The following is an 18,548-nucleotide window of genomic DNA, read 5'->3' as shown; positions in this document are numbered from 1 at the left end:
ATACATCTCCCTTGGCTCAGTTTACCTATCTGTATAATGGGGATATGTTCATAGTGACTTTCCTTTGCTAAGTATTTTGAAGATCCTTCAGTGACAGGTGCTGCATGGTATGGTGATAATTACTGATGAGAATTACTGGTCTCTGAGCCCTTAGCAACAGCCCCATGTGCCTGCAGAAAGTGCTTGTGTCTCCCCTCAGGCATCTTTCTCATAAGAACATAAGAACGGCCATACTGGGCCAGACCAAATGTCCATCTAGACCAGTATCCTGTCTGCCGACAGTGGCCAATGCCAGGTGCCCCAGAGGAAGTGAACCTAACAGCTTCCAAGTGATCCATCCCCCATCACCCATTCCCAGCTTCTGGCAAACAGAGACTAGTGACACCATCTCAGTCCATCCTGGCTAATAGCGAGGGATGGACCTGTCCTCCATGAATTTATCTGGTTCTTTTTGGAACCATATCTCCAGATCTGTTTTAGAGATTAAGAAAAGTGACTGGGAGGGGAGTAGAATATCTGACATCTACTTAGTTACTCACATCTTACTCGGAAGCATCTGGAGCCAGCCACTTTCAGTGCCACGATCCTGGGCTAGTTGCACATCCATGCATGTTTAGGAACCCAAAGTGTCCTGACTATCACAGGTGCTGAGCATCCACAAGGCCATAGAAACATACAATCATAGGAGATTAGGGTTGGAAGAGACCTAGGGATTATCCCTAATCTTCTTACTCATACACTATAATTTTTAAATATACACAAATTCACAGAGCAGCCAATTCCTCTGTGACTCAACACAGAGCTCAAGAGTTCTCATCTCCCTTTGGGAAGGTCCCTTCATTACTGTTTACTCCTAAGGCTGGATAAAGAGCACAGAAGCACATAGATGGAGAGAGAGTCATTGGCTAGAGTGTCTCCAGTGTCCAGCCTGTTTATATTCAGATGCTGCTTCACCGCTAGAGGCTGAGTGAATTATCCTGAGATTGCACAGAGCTCTATTATAAACAGTGCACACCCCTGTATCAGCTCTTGGCATGAGCTGTTGCTGCAGATGCTGGGGTGAGACAGGTGTGGGACACGGCTGCCTAAGGGAGAACTCCCAGATAAGACACTTCCATCTCACAATTCACAGGTACCCATCTCTTGCTGAGGAGCTCATCTGCTCGACAAACCCAGTGGAACAACATGCACACCGTGGGATAGAGAATAGGTCTGTGGTCCTTTCTGCTCTGCACAGCTGTTAAACATCCCAGGGCACTTTTCACAGGTAATGCCTTTGCTCCAGTCTCATGGCCCAAAATGTCTCTTTCTGCTGATGGACTCCAGCCCCAAGGCGGCTGCTTTTCAGTGACACAGTGGATCCTTCAGGATGAAAGGTGTTAGCAGATGCATCTGTGCGGTTTCCTGGGTCAACCACTTTTACCCTCATTAAAGGATGAAATCAGGTTTCTTTGACAAGAGCTCTTTTCCATAAACCCTCTTGTTGACTGGCATTAATTATATTCCTAGACTTTTTTTTAATCGAATTCCATACCAGCTTTTCCATTGTTTCCTATCCCTGTCAAATCCTTTTTTAAAAACTTTCCCTTTTTTAAAAAATAATTTCCATTTAACGCACTACTGTCCTGTAGTTCCTTTTTTGGGGGAGGAGGAGGGGTGCTCTGCTGCTGTCTGATTGCATACTTCTGGTTCCAAATGAGATGCATGGTTGATCAGTCGGTTTGTAACCCTGGTGTTTGTAACTCTGAGTTCTATTGTAGATGCTCTTTATTATCCTCTTTGACTGATGTGAGTACATCAAACCGCTTCTTTCCAAGTGTAGAACAAAAAATAAGTATTTTTTCTGCAACATTAGCAAGTTTCCTTTCTCTCTCTAGCTATTGGCTAAACATTTTCTAGGATTTCTTTTGTTCTCAATATACTTAATAACCCATAACCTCCTTTTTGTGAACCTTAGTCCTGCCAAGCAGGGAGTTTTCCCAGATGTCCTTAACATCCATTATCACTGTTCATAACTTCCAAGTTGTATTGCTTGCTATCTATGTCCCCCTTTCTCATGGGTTATATATTGCTTTCCCCACCCCCATAGCTGCCTTCAGTTTGTCACTAAACCAGGTGTTGTCCACTTCCTTGACTTTAGAATTGTGGCTTTCTAGTTATGTAATATACTCTTCCAATGACATTTCCTCTTTTCCTTCCCAGTTTTCTGTCTATTTTTCCCCAACCCAATCCGTTTTTCTGATACTTTTCCTCAGATTTGGGGAAGCACTAAGTGTCTACAGATATTACAGGTTGGGAACTGTTCTCTCTTTGTCCATTTGAACGTAATCACTTCCATTATTTATTTTCCTCTCCTCTATCACATGCCCCCTTTTTGTCTCTTCTCTAAACTAAACAGTCCCAGACTTTTCAGTCTGTCCACATCCTGCAGCCTCCCCCATTCTCAGAGCCTGTCTCAGAAATCTCCTTTCTATTGGCTATATCCTTATAGAGACTGAGTGACCACAACTGAGCATGTGTCCAGAGCAGGTTATTCTCCATCTTATTCCTTAGGTATGCAAACATTGTCTCTCTCTTGGGCACTACTGCAAATGAACAAATGTTTCCGTGGAGCTTCTATGAATGACACACAGGCCTTTTCCCTGACGCTTGGTCTAGTTGGGATGTTTCCCCTGGTACATGTCTTGGCAAAGCTTTGGTTCTTTCCACTCTCAGATTTTGAGCAACTGGCTAAATAGGGAACTCCCTACAGCATGGGATCTCTAGCCTGGGATTCATTGCATTAAGGAACAATGGTGGATAACCAGTATCCACACTCTGGTTTCCTGCTGGTGCCTATTAAGGATTCCCACACCAGGATGTGTAGGAATTACTGACACATGGAGGACCATAAGATATGGAATGGGCATTAGTAGGGTCCGTGTTTCATAATTTGTTTCTCTGAATAATGAAAATGTCATTTTCAATGTCTGAAGAGTGACCAATCTGCTTCACCGATGAGAACAGCCTCCAGTAGTGCATGTAGTGTCTCATACTAACATTTGTCTCTCCATCCAGGCATTTGTACTGCACCCATCACCCTAGGCCTGGGCACATACAGAAGGTCTGATGAATGTACGGTACCTGCAGGACACACCGTTCTACTTCAGAGTTGGACACCTTCTCCCCTACTTCACATCAGATTCCAACACAACCGACTTCACCAACCCCTCCACCTTCATCCTGCTGGGCATTCCTGGCCTGGAGACAGCCCATGTCTGGATCTCCATCCCCTTCTGCACCATGTACACCATAGCCATCCTGGGGAACTTCACCATCCTGTTCATTGTGAAGAGGGAGCCGAGCCTCCATGAGCCCATGTACTATTTCCTCTGCATGCTGGCCATCAACGACCTGGTCCTGTCCACATCCATCCTGCCCAAAACACTGAGCATCTTCTGGTTCAATTCCAGGGAGATCGATTTCAGTGCCTGCCTCACCCAGATGTACTTCATTCACTGCTTCTTAGTGATGGAATCTGGGATCCTCGTAGCCATGGCTTTGGATCGCTATGTGGCCATCTGCCATCCCCTGAGACATTCCACCATCCTGCGAAACTCTGTGCTGGCCAAGATCGGTGTGGCTGTGGTGCTGCGAGGTGGCATGCTCATACTGCCCTCTTCCCTCCTGGCAAGTCAGTGGCCATATTGCAGAACCAACATCATCCCCCACTCGTACTGTGAACACATGGCTGTGATGAAGCTGGCCTGTGCTGACACCCGTGTCAGTAGTTACTACGGCCTCTTTGTGCTATTCTTTGTGACCGGTGTGGATGTGTTTTTTATTACCGTGTCCTATATCCAGATCCTCAGGGACATCTTCAGCCTCCCCACAAAGGACGCCCGGCTCAAGACTTTTGGGACCTGCGGCTCCCACCTCTGTGCCATCTTAGCCTTTTACATCCCAGCTCTTTTCTCCTTCCTCACATACCGGTTTGGCCACAATGTGCCCCTACATTTCCACGTTCTCATTGCAAATGTGTATCTCCTCGTGCCCCCCATGATAAACCCCATCATCTATGGGGTGAGGACCAAACAGATCCGGGACAGGCTGCTCCGGCTCATTACTCATAAAGGGACTACATTTTTCTCTTGCTGCTCTGGTTCTCAGACCATGTTCCGTGCAGATCTGGGTGGTGAGTTGGTGCTGGGCCCTCTTCCCTGAATCTCTTACTGATCAGTGAGAGACATTCAATCATTTCCAGACCTTACTGTGCTGTGTCAGCGTGACAAACTGGGGAATCGGTCTGTGTACAGCTCATTAACTCACAGGGTTGCCACCTTTCAAATTTCTGCTAACTGGAGCCCTGAGATCCTGGCCCCTGCCCTGCCTCTTTCTCCAATGCTCAGCTTCTGCTCCACATGTCATGTCAAGGCTCCACCCACTTCTGCCCTTTTCCCCGCAAAGCGCTGACCCTCTCGCTCGCTCCTCTTCTCCACCCGTCACTCGCTGAGTCTCCCCCACCAGCTGAGTTCCCCCTGCTCTGGGGCTGAGACAGGATCTGCTGCAGCCTGACAAGGAGCCTGCAGTGAGTGCAGGAAGCGTGCAGTGCTGGGTCCATCAGGCCAGGGATGGGAGACCAGAAAATCGTATAAAAGCAGCTGAGGGCTGGGAGCAGGGTTCAGTGGTAGGTGGGTGAGATTGTGCATCAGACAGCTTGTGGGCCCTAAAGCTTGGCTACAAACTCCTGAGTGAAGAGACCCTTGTGTGGCTTATTTCTTTAGCTTTCAGATTCCTTTTGTTCCTCCCGCCTGGGAGCCTGTAGGAGGCAGGATCCCTGCAATGGGGATGCGCTGGGAGCCCTTTGCCCTGAGCCAGGCCTTGGGGGCAGGGCAAGGGATCAGCTTTGAAGATAGTTGGGTAACAGCTGAGAAAGGCAGAAGGACAAGCCCCTGTGTTAGTTGGGAAGCCAGGATGCTGGGCAGAGGCCGAGCTGGCATTGGTATCTCACAGGGAGGGAGATAAATGGCACAGCTGCCATTAGCCGGCTATTTACACACATACATGGCACCTTATCTGGAACTCCAGGGCACCCATTGCCCAGGGGCTGAAGCTGAACGGTGAAGCTGAGTCTAACATTCGCTCTGCATGACACTTTTGATCACTACATCTAGAAGCTCTTTCTCTAGGCTGCTAGCAGTATTATCCCCATGTCATGGACTGACTGAGCCAAGCAGTGGTAAAGCGACTTACCCAAGGCCACAGAATGAGTAGGCCGTAGGGCTGAAATAGGAACCAGGAGTCCTGACCCTCCAACACCACTGCTCTGGCCATGAACTGGCACTGGTGCTCTGATACCAGCACATCACCAATAATCATAACTTCCGACACAAAGATGAGACATGCATATAAACAGCAGAGTCATACTTAGCAAATCATAACTTTCCCATTGACACCTGACAGGACATACTTTGTTCAAGATTTTTTGCAATTGCATAACCACAGTAGCAACAATGATTTTGTAGGAAATTTCTTAGCCATTCAGTCTTTGTTTAATCCTGAGCTGATGGTGTCAAATTTGCAAATGAATTGAAGCTCAGCAGTTTTTCTTTGAAGTCTGGTCCTCACCCACAGACAACCCGCCACCCTTAAACATATTCTCACCAGCAACCACACATCGCACCATAGTAACTAACTCAGGAACCAGTCCATGCAACAAACCTCGATGCCAACTCTGCCCACATATCTACACCAGCGACACCATCACAGGACCTAACCCGATCAGCCACACCATCACTGGTTCATTCACCTGCACGTCCACCAATGTAATTTACGCCATCATATGCCACCAATGCCCCTCTGCTATGTACATCGGCCAAACTGGACAGTCCCTACGTAAAAGGATAAATGGACACAAGTCAGATATTAGGAATGGCAATAGCAGATTTAAAGGTAGCCATCCTGTACCAAAAAAACTTTAGGACCAGACTACGAAAAGAAACTGCTGAGCTTCCATTCATTTGCAAATTTGAGGATTAAACAAAGACTGTAAATGGCTAGCCAACTACAAAAGCAGTTTCTCCTTCCTTGGTGTTCTCCCTTGGTACTAGAAGAGGGCCTCATCCTCCCTGATTGAACAAACCTTGTTATCTCCAAACTTATTCTTGCCTGCATATTTATACCTGCCTCTGGAAATTTCCACTACATGTGTCTGACAAGGTGGGTATTCACCCACGAAAGCTCATACTCCAATAGGTCTGTTAGTCTATAAGGTGCCATGGGACTCTTGAAACTGAGGCACACTATCATATTGCTTGCATAGCTAAATGCCAAGATTCCTGTACTATGAACAACATTACTATCTACATTAATTTGATGTTAATTGGATTCCAAACATTTGCCAGAGCTTGTATGGATAAAGTAGCTGTTTTTTTAGCTCTTGGCAAGATCACATAAGACATACAGGAATCATGCTGCAAGAGTTGATCCAATCCACTATTGTTCTAACTAAGTTTTACCTTGAGTTTGTAAAGCAATTAAATCATGTTATTGAACATGACTTTGATAAACCATTTCTGTTATACACTGGTACGGCCTCTAGCCCAACACTAGCTGTAGTGAGACAAACCCAAGGATGGGGAGCTCTTGGGATGCAGTCAGTGATGTTTGTGTCATCAATTTTGCGTTGGGGTTGTGACGTTATTGACATAAACTGGGACCGTATAGATCATTGTTGAAACCAAAGTCCTGTAGTGGCACCAAATCTTGTATAAAGGGGGTCAAATAGGGTGTCTAAGACCAGGTTATGGGTTGCTAGTTATGGTTATGCTGTCTGTATGTATGTATCAATTTTGTAGTTGAAGTTATGAGTATTGGCTCTATACTGTATGATGTGCTTCTGAGTGACACCCCAGACAAGTTGGTGTCAGCTCTGCCTTAGCCTAACTGATGGCCCATTAAAGACCATCAGCCACACCTGACCCATTGAGGGAAGGCAGATACGCCTTGTAACTCAGCAAGGTATACAGCAGAGGTCGGAAACCTTTCAGCAGCGGTGTGCCGAGTCTTCATGTACACACCCTAATTAAAGGCTTCGCGTGCCGGTAATACATTTTAATGTTTTTTAGAAGATCTCTCTATAAGTCTATAATATATAACCAAACTACTGTTATATGTAAAGTAAACAAGGTTTTCAAAATGTTTCAGAAGCTTTATTTAAAATTAAATTAAAATGCAGATCTTATCAGTTTAGTGTGATCCTTGCCCTTGCTGAGTTTTCCAATGTCTGGTGGCACCTATTTAGATACTTTAAGCTGCACGCAGGCTTCTGAGTGATCAGCTGATAACCGGCTGGCAGGAGGTCAGCGGCTAGAACCCCAGATTGGCAGCTGAGCTGTGTGGAGCTGGGGCTGGTAGGGCTGAGCAGCGCCGGAGGCCTGGCCCCTGTCTGGCAGGGGGCCTGCGCTGAAGCAAGGTGAGTGGGACCAGCGGCGGGACCCCAGCTGGGAAGGGGCCAGCAGTGGGAACCCCAGAGCAGCGGCGGGCTGACGGCTCAGCCCGTCCCACGTGCCATCAAAAATCAGCTTGCGTGCCACCTTTGGCACACGTGCCGTAGGTTGCTGACCCCTGGTATACAGAGACCTGCCCATGGACAGAACTCTGAGATTTTTCCATGCCATGTGATGGGATGCTGGTCTTTGGAGCAGAAAAAGAAAGACCACATGGAAAGAGAATATAAAAATCTGCTGCAGCTCCTCCATCTTGTCTTCAATCCTGCTTCATACCTCTGGAGGGACGTGCTACAAACTGAAGCTCTAAACAAAGGGCTGAATGACCCATCCCAGCAGGGGATGTTCCAGAGACTTGAATTGAACCTGCAGTTTGTTCTATCACTGCTGCAAGCCTGAACCAAGAACTTTGCCATCACTGTATGTAATTGATTCCATTTAACCAATTCTAACTCTCATCTCTATCTTATTCCTTTTTTGAATAAACTTTTAGATTTTAGATTCTAAAGGATTGGCAACAGCGTGATTTGTGGGTAAGATCTGGTATGTATATTGACCTGGGTCTGGGGCTTGGTCCTTTGGAATCGAGAGAACCTTTTTTCTTTTACTGGGGTGTTGGTTTTCATAACCATTCATCCCCAGGACGAGTGGCACTGGTGGTGATACTGGGAGACTGGAGTGTCTGAGGGAATTGCTTGTGTGATTTGTGGTTAGCCAGTGGGGTAAAACCAAAGTCCTCTTTGTCTGGCTGGTTTGGTTTGCCTTAGAGGTGGAAGAAAACGCAGCCTTGGGCTGTGACTGCCCTGTGATTTGTCCTGAATTGGCACTCTCAGCTGGGTCCCACCAGAACCAGAATCGTTACAGGAAGTAGGGACAGAAAGGCAGTAAGATGAGGGAAAACAGTGAAACAATTTTGAAATTGGAGCTATGCAGATTTCAGGCAGTAGAAAAAGAAAAAGAACATAGGGGAATTGTGGAGCTGATGCAGGCAGAGGCTGCCAGAGAGGAGGTTGAACACAGGAGGGCTATGGATTCAAAGGGGAGCCGCGGGGAGTACTGAGCCATTTAAATCTCAGCCGTGGAAGCCGGTGCGGTCCAGCACGGTGTACTGGCTCTTGCCGGTACGCCGTACCGGACGGGACCGGCTTACTTTCCCCTCTGAGTGAAGGATGAAGTCGACTCAGAGGGGGAGGAGAGTATATTGACTGTCAGTGAGAAGCCTGTTCCAGCTGTTAGCTGCAAGCCTGTCACAGCTAAATCCAGGATAGATCTCGCTCTAGGGAGCATAGGGAGGAGTGTCCCAGAGGGGAGCCCAGGGAGGGGTCATGGAATCTTAGAAACCAGCGAGGGGGGGGGGGGGAGAATTCCATTAACTCTGCAAATGGAGGCAACACCACCTCAGGAAGTGCAGGTGGTGTCATGCCTGCAGGTGACAAAACTGTCCAGATGATTAGCTGTGAGGCCTTCACAGCTGAGCAGGGGGTAGATCCCACTCTAGAGAGCACAGTGGTATGTGTCCGAGAGCAGGGTCCAGAGAAGGAAACTGGGTGAGGAATAGTGAGAGAACAGGAATGTCTCCTCACTGATCACATGGGGGAGGATGGCCAAGGAAGAATGGATGATTCACCATCTGTGCACCCAGGAAACCAACCTGTGGCTCAGGCTTTGAGAGGGAACTGTGTAACTGACCTCCTGGAGGGGATTAGTCACAAAACTGACCGCTCGGGGACAGGGACGGGGATTTCAGAGGGGACCCCAATCCAAGTCCTGACTTTTCAGGACTTTGTTCCTGATGTGCTTGTGAAAACTAACTCTCTCTCTTTAAAACATGATATAGATCATACTGAATAGATAGTGGTTTGTGAAAATGCTAATGGCCCATCAGACAGAGTGGAGGAGGTAATTCCTTGTGATGGTAAGACACAGAAAGCAGCTGTGAAAGAGCTGCTGGGAGAAGACATACCTGTTAGCCCAGAGAGCACAGATCACAACTCTTTAGTAAAGAGATGTGTGGAAGATCCCAGTTCTGGGAGTGAGTATCACAGGGAAAAAACAAGAGGGAGAGACTTCTGATGGGAATAACCCTGGGGTTGGGAAGCAGCGCAGCAGAGGGCTATGCAACATGCAAAGTCTCCTTACATCCTTACTTCACCACACCCTGGCATAACAAGACCCCGAAGATGACCTTAGACTGAGATCCCTACTGACGGGGACACTGAGGAGAAAGGAAAACCAGTAATTTAACACATATTAAAGTTCATGGAGGTGTTGAAAGACACAGTGGGTATTGAACAAACCAAACTCTCCAAGCAGAAGGCTTAGTATAATAAAAATACTTGGAAATGCCTACTTGTGATAAAAGATTTGCTGTGATTGTTAAATCTCATGATTCAAAGTTTGTTGCTATTATTAGAACTTTCTTATAATTTATAAGAAATAATTTGGTTCTGATGGTAAATCCTATGAAAAGGTATAACATGCATGATTTCTGGGGAAAGATTTTGGACGTGCGAGGAATAGTAAACAAGAAGCCCTGTGAGGATACTGCTTCTCAGCTAACTCCTGTACACAGACTGAAAGCTTGGCACAGCAGGGAAACCATAATAAACCTGCTCTGCTGTGTGGAAGAGGAAACGTAGGCCCTCCCAGTCACGGCATTGATGAATATCTCTACTGAGCTTTCATCAAATGAAAAAGCATAATGGTTAACAATGCTGCACGGATACAGAGGTTCTCTAGCGACCCAGAGGAGGCACCTGCTGACTTCTGAGATCACCAGGCTGCTCTGTGAAGAACGTTGCATGAACACCTGTAGGTAACACCACAATATTTGCAACACTTGAGAGTTGTATGGTCTAAAGCTAAAGAAGGCTTTGGGCACTCTGCCTCTGCAATACTCAGTGACTAACACTCCTGAAGTAAATTAAGGGGGAAGGTGTGACAGTCTGTGCCCCAAAGCAACACCCTGGCATCCTCATATTTACCATGGTTATGTGATTATGAAGTGTTTTGTACAACATATGTCATATAAGGTATCAATGGGAAAGTTATGATTTGCTGAATGTGATTACCCTATTTGTATATGTGTATCATTTTGTACCTAAAGTTATGTATAGTGACTATGTAGTAATAATTGGAGACATATACCAATCTCCTAACACTGGAAGGGACCTTGAAAGGTCATTGAGTCCAGCCCCCTGCCTTCACTAGCAGGACCAAGTACAGATTTTTGCCCTAGATCCCTAAATGGCCCCTCTCAAGGACTGAGCTCACAACGCTGGGTTTAGAAGGCCAATGCTCAAACCACTGAGCTATCGCTCAGTCTTGATGCACATTGTTCTGGTCTCTGTTTTTCTATCAATACTTTGTTTTTTATGCACAATAACCTTGACAGCTTTTTTAATTTTATATTTCATTGTCTCCCAACCCCCAATATGCAAGAAGTGGTCCTCCAATGGCACCCACCTACTCTATTTGTACTTGAAAATTTTGTTTATTCCATAGGTAACTAACCTTGATCTATCTTTCCGTGTAGTTAATAAATCTGTTCTCTATGGGAAATCTGCCCAGGAACAGCGGCTGGTGCATTGTCCTCTCCACATTGAGGGAGGGGCAGACTGGGAAATAAACTTACACTGCTCAGGCTTCTCACTAGGGCAAAACAGCACAGCTCTGTGGTCCTAGGCTGGGGAGCTGGGAGGAAGTGGGTGGGACCTCTCTATTGTTGGTTCATGAGTGGCTAAAGAATTCATGTAACTGCAGCTGGGTGTGTCCCTATCTGTGTAAGTGCAAGACCTGCAGAGGATTGCAGCTTTTCAGAGCTTCCCAGCATGAGAGGGGGCCCAGACTAGTATGCCAGAGGGGTCAGCGGTACCCCAGTTCCAGGTTGCACCCCAGGGAAGTCTGTCACACCCACCACATGAACAGGCCGTGCTAGATCGTGAGTCCATTTCTCTTTTGTCATGTGCTCAATTAATGATGGAGAGGCCATGGTTATGGCAGGGAAGACAGGACTCCTTGGTTCTGGGGGGAGGGAGAGCTCAGTGGTTTGAGCATTGACTTGTTAAACCCAGGCTTGTGAGTTCAGTCCTTGAGGGGGCCACTTAGAAATCTGGGGCAAAAATCTGTACTTGGCCCTCCTAGTGACAGCAAGGGCTGAACTCAATGACCTTCCAGTCCCAGGAGATAGGTACATCTCCTATTATTATTTGTCTGTCATTCTCTGTGTGACATTGGTCAAGTCACTCTCCCTGTGGATCAGTTTACCTATCTATAAAATGGGGATATGTTCATAATGACTTGCCTTTGCTAGGTGTTTTGCAGATCCTTCAGTGAAAGGTGCTGCACAGTATTATGATAGTTACTGGTGAGAATTACAGATCTCTGATCCCTTAGCAACAGCCCTGTGTGCCTGCAGAAAGTGCCTGTGTCTCCCCTCAGGCATCTTTCCGCAGATCCCTCTGTCTACTATCTACACTTCCCTCCTGGGCATTTAAGGGGTATCAGACCCTATGGAGATCTGAAAATTATCCCTAGTTTTATTACTAATCCATTATAATGTTTAAATATGCACATAGCAGTCAAGTGCTCTCTGACTCAGCACAGAGCCCAAGAGTTCTCATCTCCCTTTGGGAAAGTCCCTTAATTACTGTTTACTCCTTAAGGAGGATAAAGAGCACAGACAGGCTTGTCTCCAGCCTGTTTACATTCAGATGCTGCTTCTCCCCTAGAGGCTGAACAACCCCCCCTGGGATTGCACAGAGCTATATTATAAACAGTGCACACCCCTGTTTCAGCTCTCAGAGTGGGATGTTGCTGCAGATGCTGCGGTGAGAGAGGTGTGGGACACGGCTACCTGAGAGGGATTCCCAGAGAAGACGTTTCCGTCTCAGCATTCACAGGTACCAATCTCTTGCTGAAGAGCTCACCTGCTCGATAAACCCAGTGTAAGGGGAGAGGGATAGCTCAGTGGTTTGAGCATTGACCTGCTAAACCCAGGGTTGTGAACTCAATCCTTGAGAAGGCAACTTAGGGATCTGGGGCAAAAATCAGTACTTGGTCCTGCTAGTTAAGGCAGGGGGCTGGAGTTGATGACCTTTCAAGTCCCTTCCAGCTCTATGAGAGAGGTATATCTCTATATTTATTATAACATGGGCATGATGGGATACAGAATAAGTCTGTTGTCCTTTCCTCTCTATGCAGCTATTAATTATCCCAGAGCTCTTCCCACAGGGGAGGAATTTGCTGCAGTATCACTGGCCAAAATGTCCCTCTCTGCTGTCCCCCCCCCCCACCCCCAGGCTCATGGCCTCCAGCCCCCAGAAGGCTGCATTTTAGTGGCACAGTGGATCCTTCAGGATGAAAGGTGTTAATAGACGTACAATACAAAAGCTCAATTCTGAGGCCGAAGCCTGTAGTTTGCTTAGGTCCCACTACGGCACAACTCCCCTTGGAATAAGAACTGACGGCTTGTCTATGTGAATAGCGTAGCTGAAGTCAACATAATTAGACCTACTTACCATGGTGTCTTCACTGCAGTCAGTCAACAGCTGACGCTCTCCCGTCAACTCCGCTAACGGAGTGCCAGAGTCAACGGGAGAGCACTCAGCGGTCAATATAGCCCGTCTAGTATAGATGTGATTAAATCGACCCCCCACTGGATCAATCGCTGCCCGCCGATCTGGTGGGTAGTGTAGACAAGCCCTGATAGAGGCCTCAGGATACAGTTAGGTGTTAATGAGCAAAAACTGTCACCTCCTTCTCTAGCATCTCAGGACTCTTGCTGCTACCAGCACAGGAGGGGTGCTTGGGTGGCTGTTACTTGACATGGGAAAGACATGTATTCTTCTAGCTTCATTTCAGAATTTGGCTGAACTGTTATGCCTGAAATTTTCAAAAAAAAAAAAAAAAAGAAAGAAATCAGCCGGAAGCAGACACATTGCATGGGAAATTTCAGTCCAAATGCTTAAAGTTTGGCTAATTTATAAGCAACTGAAAATGAGATATTTTAATTGAAGCTGTCAGACAGCCTTAACCAATGGTGGTGCCACCAGCACCACGTACAATGTCCAAACCATTTGTGAATCCCATTCAGCTAAGCTCTTTGCTCCAATAATATGTGTGGCAAGGAGTCCCAAAGGCCAAATATGCATTATGTAAACATTTTCTTTTATCAGTGTTATATGTACAGACTTGCAGTGTAATTGAATGTTCCCTTGTTCATGTGTTATGAAACACAGTGAATACAAATGCCTGATCTACTTTCTTTATCAATAGATTCATAGAGTTTCAGATCTGAAGGGACCATTAGATCACCCAGTCTGACCTCCGGCATAGCACAAGCCATTACATTTGACCCAGTTATCCCAGTATTAAGACCAATGACCTGGTCTACATAGGGTTAGAAGGGACCACCAGGGTCATTTAGTCTAACCTCCTGCAAAGATGAAGGATCTGAACCATCCCAGACAGGTGACTATCCAGCTTCCTTATGAAACTCTCTTTTGAAGGAGCTTCCACAACTGTTGTCCTACTGTGCTTACAGCTAGGAAGTTTTTCCTGAGATTTAATCAAAATCTGCTAAACTGTACTTTGAACCCATTGCCTCTTGTTCTGCCCTCTGTGGCAAGAGAAAACTTTTCTTCATGTTTTTATGGCAGCCTTTCAAGTATTTGAAGACTGCTGTCATGTCCCCTCTCAATGTCTTCTTTTTCAGACTAAACATACCCAGTTTCTTCAGCCTTTGATCACATATAGCTGGACCGCTTGGTAATAGTGAGCATAATATAATTAAATTTAACATCCCTGTGATGGAGAAAACATCACACCAGCCCAAGACCGTGGCATTTAATTTCAGACGGGGCAACTACACAAAAATGTGAAGGCTAATTAAATACAAATTAAAAGCTACAGCTCTAAAAGTGACATCCCTGCAAGATGCATGGAAATTTTGAAAGACACCATAATAAATGCTCATCTTAAATGTATACTCCAAATTAAAAAACATAGTAAGAGAAGCAAAAAAGTGCCACCATGGCTAAAGAGCAAAGTAAAAAAAGCAGTGAGAGGCAAAAAGGCATCCTTTAAAAATGGGAAGTTAAATCCTATTAACTGTGGTATGTAACCTATCATTTAAATCAGCCTCTCTACAAAATGACTGGAGGACAGATAATGTGACACAAGTTTTTAAAAAGGGCTAAAGAGGTGATTCAAGAAATTACAGGCCCATAAGCCTGACTTCAGTACCAGGCAAACTGGTTGGAATGATAGTAAAGAACAAAATTGTCAGACACATAAATTAACATAATTTATTGGGGAAGAGTCAACATGATTTTTGTAAAGGGAAATCCTGCCTCACCAATCTACGAGAATTCTTTGAGTGGGGCCAACAAGCGTGTGGCCAAAGGGGATCCAGTGGATATAGTGTACTTAGATTTTCAGAAAGCCTTTGACAAGGTCCCTCACCAAAGGCTCTTAAGCAAAAAGAGCTGTCATAGGATAAGAGGAAAGGTCCTCTCATGGATTGGTAACTGGTTAAAAGATAGGAGACAAAGGGTAGGAATAAATGGTCAGCTTCCAGAATGGAGAGAGGTAAATAGTGGTGTCCTCCAGGGGTCTGTACTGGGGGCCAGTCCTATTCAATATATGCATAAATGATCAGGAAAAAGAGGTAAACAGTGAGGTGGCAAAATTTGCAAATGATACAAAATTGTTCAACATTGTTAAGTCTCAGGCAGATTGCAAAGAGCTACAAAGTGATCTCTCATAACTGGATGATGGGGCAACAAAATGGCAGATGAAATTCAATGTCGATAAATACAAAGTAATGCACATTGGAAAACATAATCCCAACTATATAAAATGATGGGATCTAAATTAGTTGTTACCACTCAAGAAAAAGATCTTGGAGTCACTGTGGATAGTTCTCTGAAAATATCCACTCAATGTGCAGCAGCAGTCAAAAAAGCAAACAGAATGTTAGGAATCATTAATGCATGCACTACATGCATCCGACGAAGTGGGTATTCACCCACGAAAGCTCATGCTCCAAAACGTCTGTTAGTCTATAAGGTGCCACAGGACTCTTTGCTGCTATTAAAAAAGAGATAGATAATGAGGCAATAAATATCTTATTGCCTCCATGTAAATCCACGGTACGCCCACATCTTGAATACTGTGTGCAGATGTAGTCACCCCATCTCAAAAAGATATATTGGAATTGGAAATGGTTCAGAAAAGGGCAACAGCATTATTAGTGGTACAGAACAGCTTCCATATGAGGAGAGATTAATAAGACTTGGATTTTTCATCTTGGAAAAGAGATGACTAAGGGGGATGGGGGATGTGATAGAGGTCTATAAAATCATGAATTGTGAGGAGAAATTAAATAAGGAAATGTTATTTACTCCTCATAACACAAGAACTAGGGGTCACGAAATGAAACCAGTAGACAGCAGGTTTAAAAGAAACAAAAGGAAATATTTTTTCACACAACACAGCCTGTGGCACTCCTTGCCAGGGGATATTGTGAAGGCCAAGATTATCAGAGGGTTAAAAAAAGAACCAGAGAAGTGCATGGAGGTTAGGTCCATCAATGGCAGTTAGCCAGGATGGACAGGGATGGTGTCCCTAGCCTCTGTTTCCCAGAAGCTGGGAATGGTTGACCAGGAATGGATCAATTGATGGTTACCTGTTTTGTTAATAAAAGTAATAATTGGAGATATACCAATCTCCTATAGAACTGGAAGGGACCTTGAAAGGTCATTGAGTCCAGCCCCCTGCCTTCACTAGCAGGACCAATTTTTGCCCTAGATCCCTAAGTGGCCCCCTCAAGGATTGAACTCACAACCCTGGGTTTAGCAGGCCAATGCTCAAACCACTGAGCTACCCCTCCCCCTAGAGCACCTGGCATTGGCCAGCTATCATTCCCTCTGGGGCACCTGGCATTGGCCACTGTCGGAAGACAGGGTACTGGGCTGGATGGACTCTTCGTCTGACTCAGTATGGTCTCTCTTATGTTCCTGTGGTTTGGATTCCATCCCTTTGATCATCTTTATCTCTTGCCTCTGGATCCTTCCCAGTTTCTCTACATCCTTTCTATATATTTGTGACCAAACCTGGACACAGTACTGCAGCTGAAGCCTTACCAGTACTGAGGAGAACAGTACTATCACTTGCCATGACTTGCATTCTATGTCTCTGCTAATGCAACAGAAAATTGCATTTTTATTTTATTTATTTTTTGCAATAGCAAAAAAATCAACACCCTGAGAGCTGTAGCTATATCATCCTAACCGTGGTGTACACAGCAGGAGGTCAACACAGTTTGTCCTAATGGTCAATCACCCCCATTGCTAAACATTGGGTCCTTATTTCCAACTGGAATTTGTCTGGTTTCAGCTTCCAGCCTTGCTCTACCTTTCTCGGCCAGATTAAAGAACCCGTTTTTACTATTTAAGATAAATAAATGAAGGTCTTTAAGACTCTCACTGTCTGGAATCTTTTCCAGCCTCAGATCACTTTTGTGGCTTTTTTTCTGCACCCTCTTTTCTTCTTAATATAATTAATAACCTCTTTTTTGTGATTGTTGTGTATTTGGTTGTCATGGTTTTGTTGCTATGGCAACTGAGTTAGATTATTATGGGTTAGCTCAACCGGTTTCAACCGGCTGAGGAGCTCTCTGTAGATATGTAAATAAAATGGAGGTTTTGGTTAGCTGCCTGCTCTCTGGCCTCAAGTGATTGCTTCCTACACCGGCTGCCCCAAGGATATAACACTGGCGACGAGGGTGAGACTCCGGTGCTGCTCCAGTAACAGAAGGAAGTAGAAGTTAAGGTAAAGAACAAACAAACAAAAAAAGCTGCTTGTTTGCACTGACTGTGAAAGTGAAACTAAAAATCATGGCTACTCTGACCAGGCCCCTGGAGCCTTTTGATGAGAATACAGAGCAGTGGCATGTGTATACTGAGCGTTTTGAGCTTTTTGGTATTGCAAATGACATTACAGAAGCGAAGAAGGTGCCAATATTCTTAACTGTTGTAGGGGCTAAAACCTACTCTCTGCTACGCAGCTTACTACACCCTGTTAAGCCTGAGACTAAATCTTACAGTGACATTGTGGAAATCCTGGAGTCTCATTTCTCCCCAAAACCACTGGTAATTGCGGAAAGATATAGGTTCCACAAAAGAGACCAAAAGGAAGATGAAACAGTTGTACAATTTGTAGCCATTTTAAAAAAGCTAGCAGAACACTGTGAATTTAAAGAAATGTTACATGATGCCCTGCGTGACAGGTTAGTGTGTGGCCTGTACAGTGAAGCTATACGGAAGCGCCTACTGACAGAGGCTCAGCTTACCTTACAGAGGGCTGTTGATATCGCTGTCTCCATGGAACTGGCTACAAGGGAGGCACAATACATCGGTGCACCCCCTAGGGTGCAAAAAGTGTCACAAGAACCGACCCACAAAACTGTGCAGAGTCAAGAATGTTACCGCTGTGGTAAGCCGGGTCACCAGGCATCAGAATGCTGGTGTAAGGACCTGGTGTGTCGACACTGTGGCAAAAAGGGACACATTGAGTGTGCCTGTAAACAAAAGAAAAAGAGGCCTGTGGTCTGGCCGACAAAAAGAGGAACCCTGCATACCCTAGAGCAGACCCAGGATGATCAAGGTGACACCTCATCGCAAGAGGAAGTGCCACTGCATGTTTTGTCTTTGGCAATGGGCTCACATGAATACTGGGTAACCCCGTTATTGGATGGCAAACGTATACGCATGGAACTGGACACCGGTGCAGCCGTCTCACTGATCTCCGAGACTGTGTATAAAGAAAAGCTACAGCATCTTCCGCTTAAGGCAACAAAAACTGTTCTGAAGACGTATACGGGAGAAGCTGTGCCTATGCTGGGCACTATTGATGTTAAGGTGGAGCTCAATGGACAGGTGGCTAAATTGCCACTGTTTGTGGTGAGAGGTAACTACCCAGCCTTAATGGGTAGGTCTTGGCTTGGGAAGATTCAACTGAACTGGGCAGAAGTGCACCAGATGACTAAAGAAGAAACCA

General features: G+C 45.5%; 1 protein-coding gene across 1 annotated transcript; it reads left to right on the top strand.

The window, feature by feature from the left end:
- Positions 1–431: 431 nt before the first annotated feature.
- Positions 432–4,203, top strand: LOC123362708 (olfactory receptor 52R1-like). Its single transcript, XM_045003145.1, has 3 exons — positions 432–492; positions 1,027–1,041; positions 3,182–4,203. Exons 1-3 carry the CDS (start codon positions 432–434, stop codon positions 4,201–4,203), a joined length of 1,098 nt encoding a protein of 365 aa, XP_044859080.1.
- The last annotated feature ends 14,345 nt before the right edge of the window (positions 4,204–18,548 follow it).

Source organism: Mauremys mutica, chromosome 1 (genome assembly GCF_020497125.1).
Source record: "Mauremys mutica isolate MM-2020 ecotype Southern chromosome 1, ASM2049712v1, whole genome shotgun sequence".
Lineage (NCBI taxonomy): Eukaryota > Metazoa > Chordata > Testudines > Geoemydidae > Mauremys > Mauremys mutica.
The sequence above is the reverse complement of the archived record's forward strand: the minus strand, read 5'-3'. Positions and strand labels throughout refer to the sequence as shown.

Excerpts from the sequence above, each read along its gene's own strand:
- LOC123362708 (XM_045003145.1), top strand. The coding sequence starts at position 432 with ATGAATTTATCTGGTTCTTTTTGGAACCATATCTCCAGATCTGTTTTA.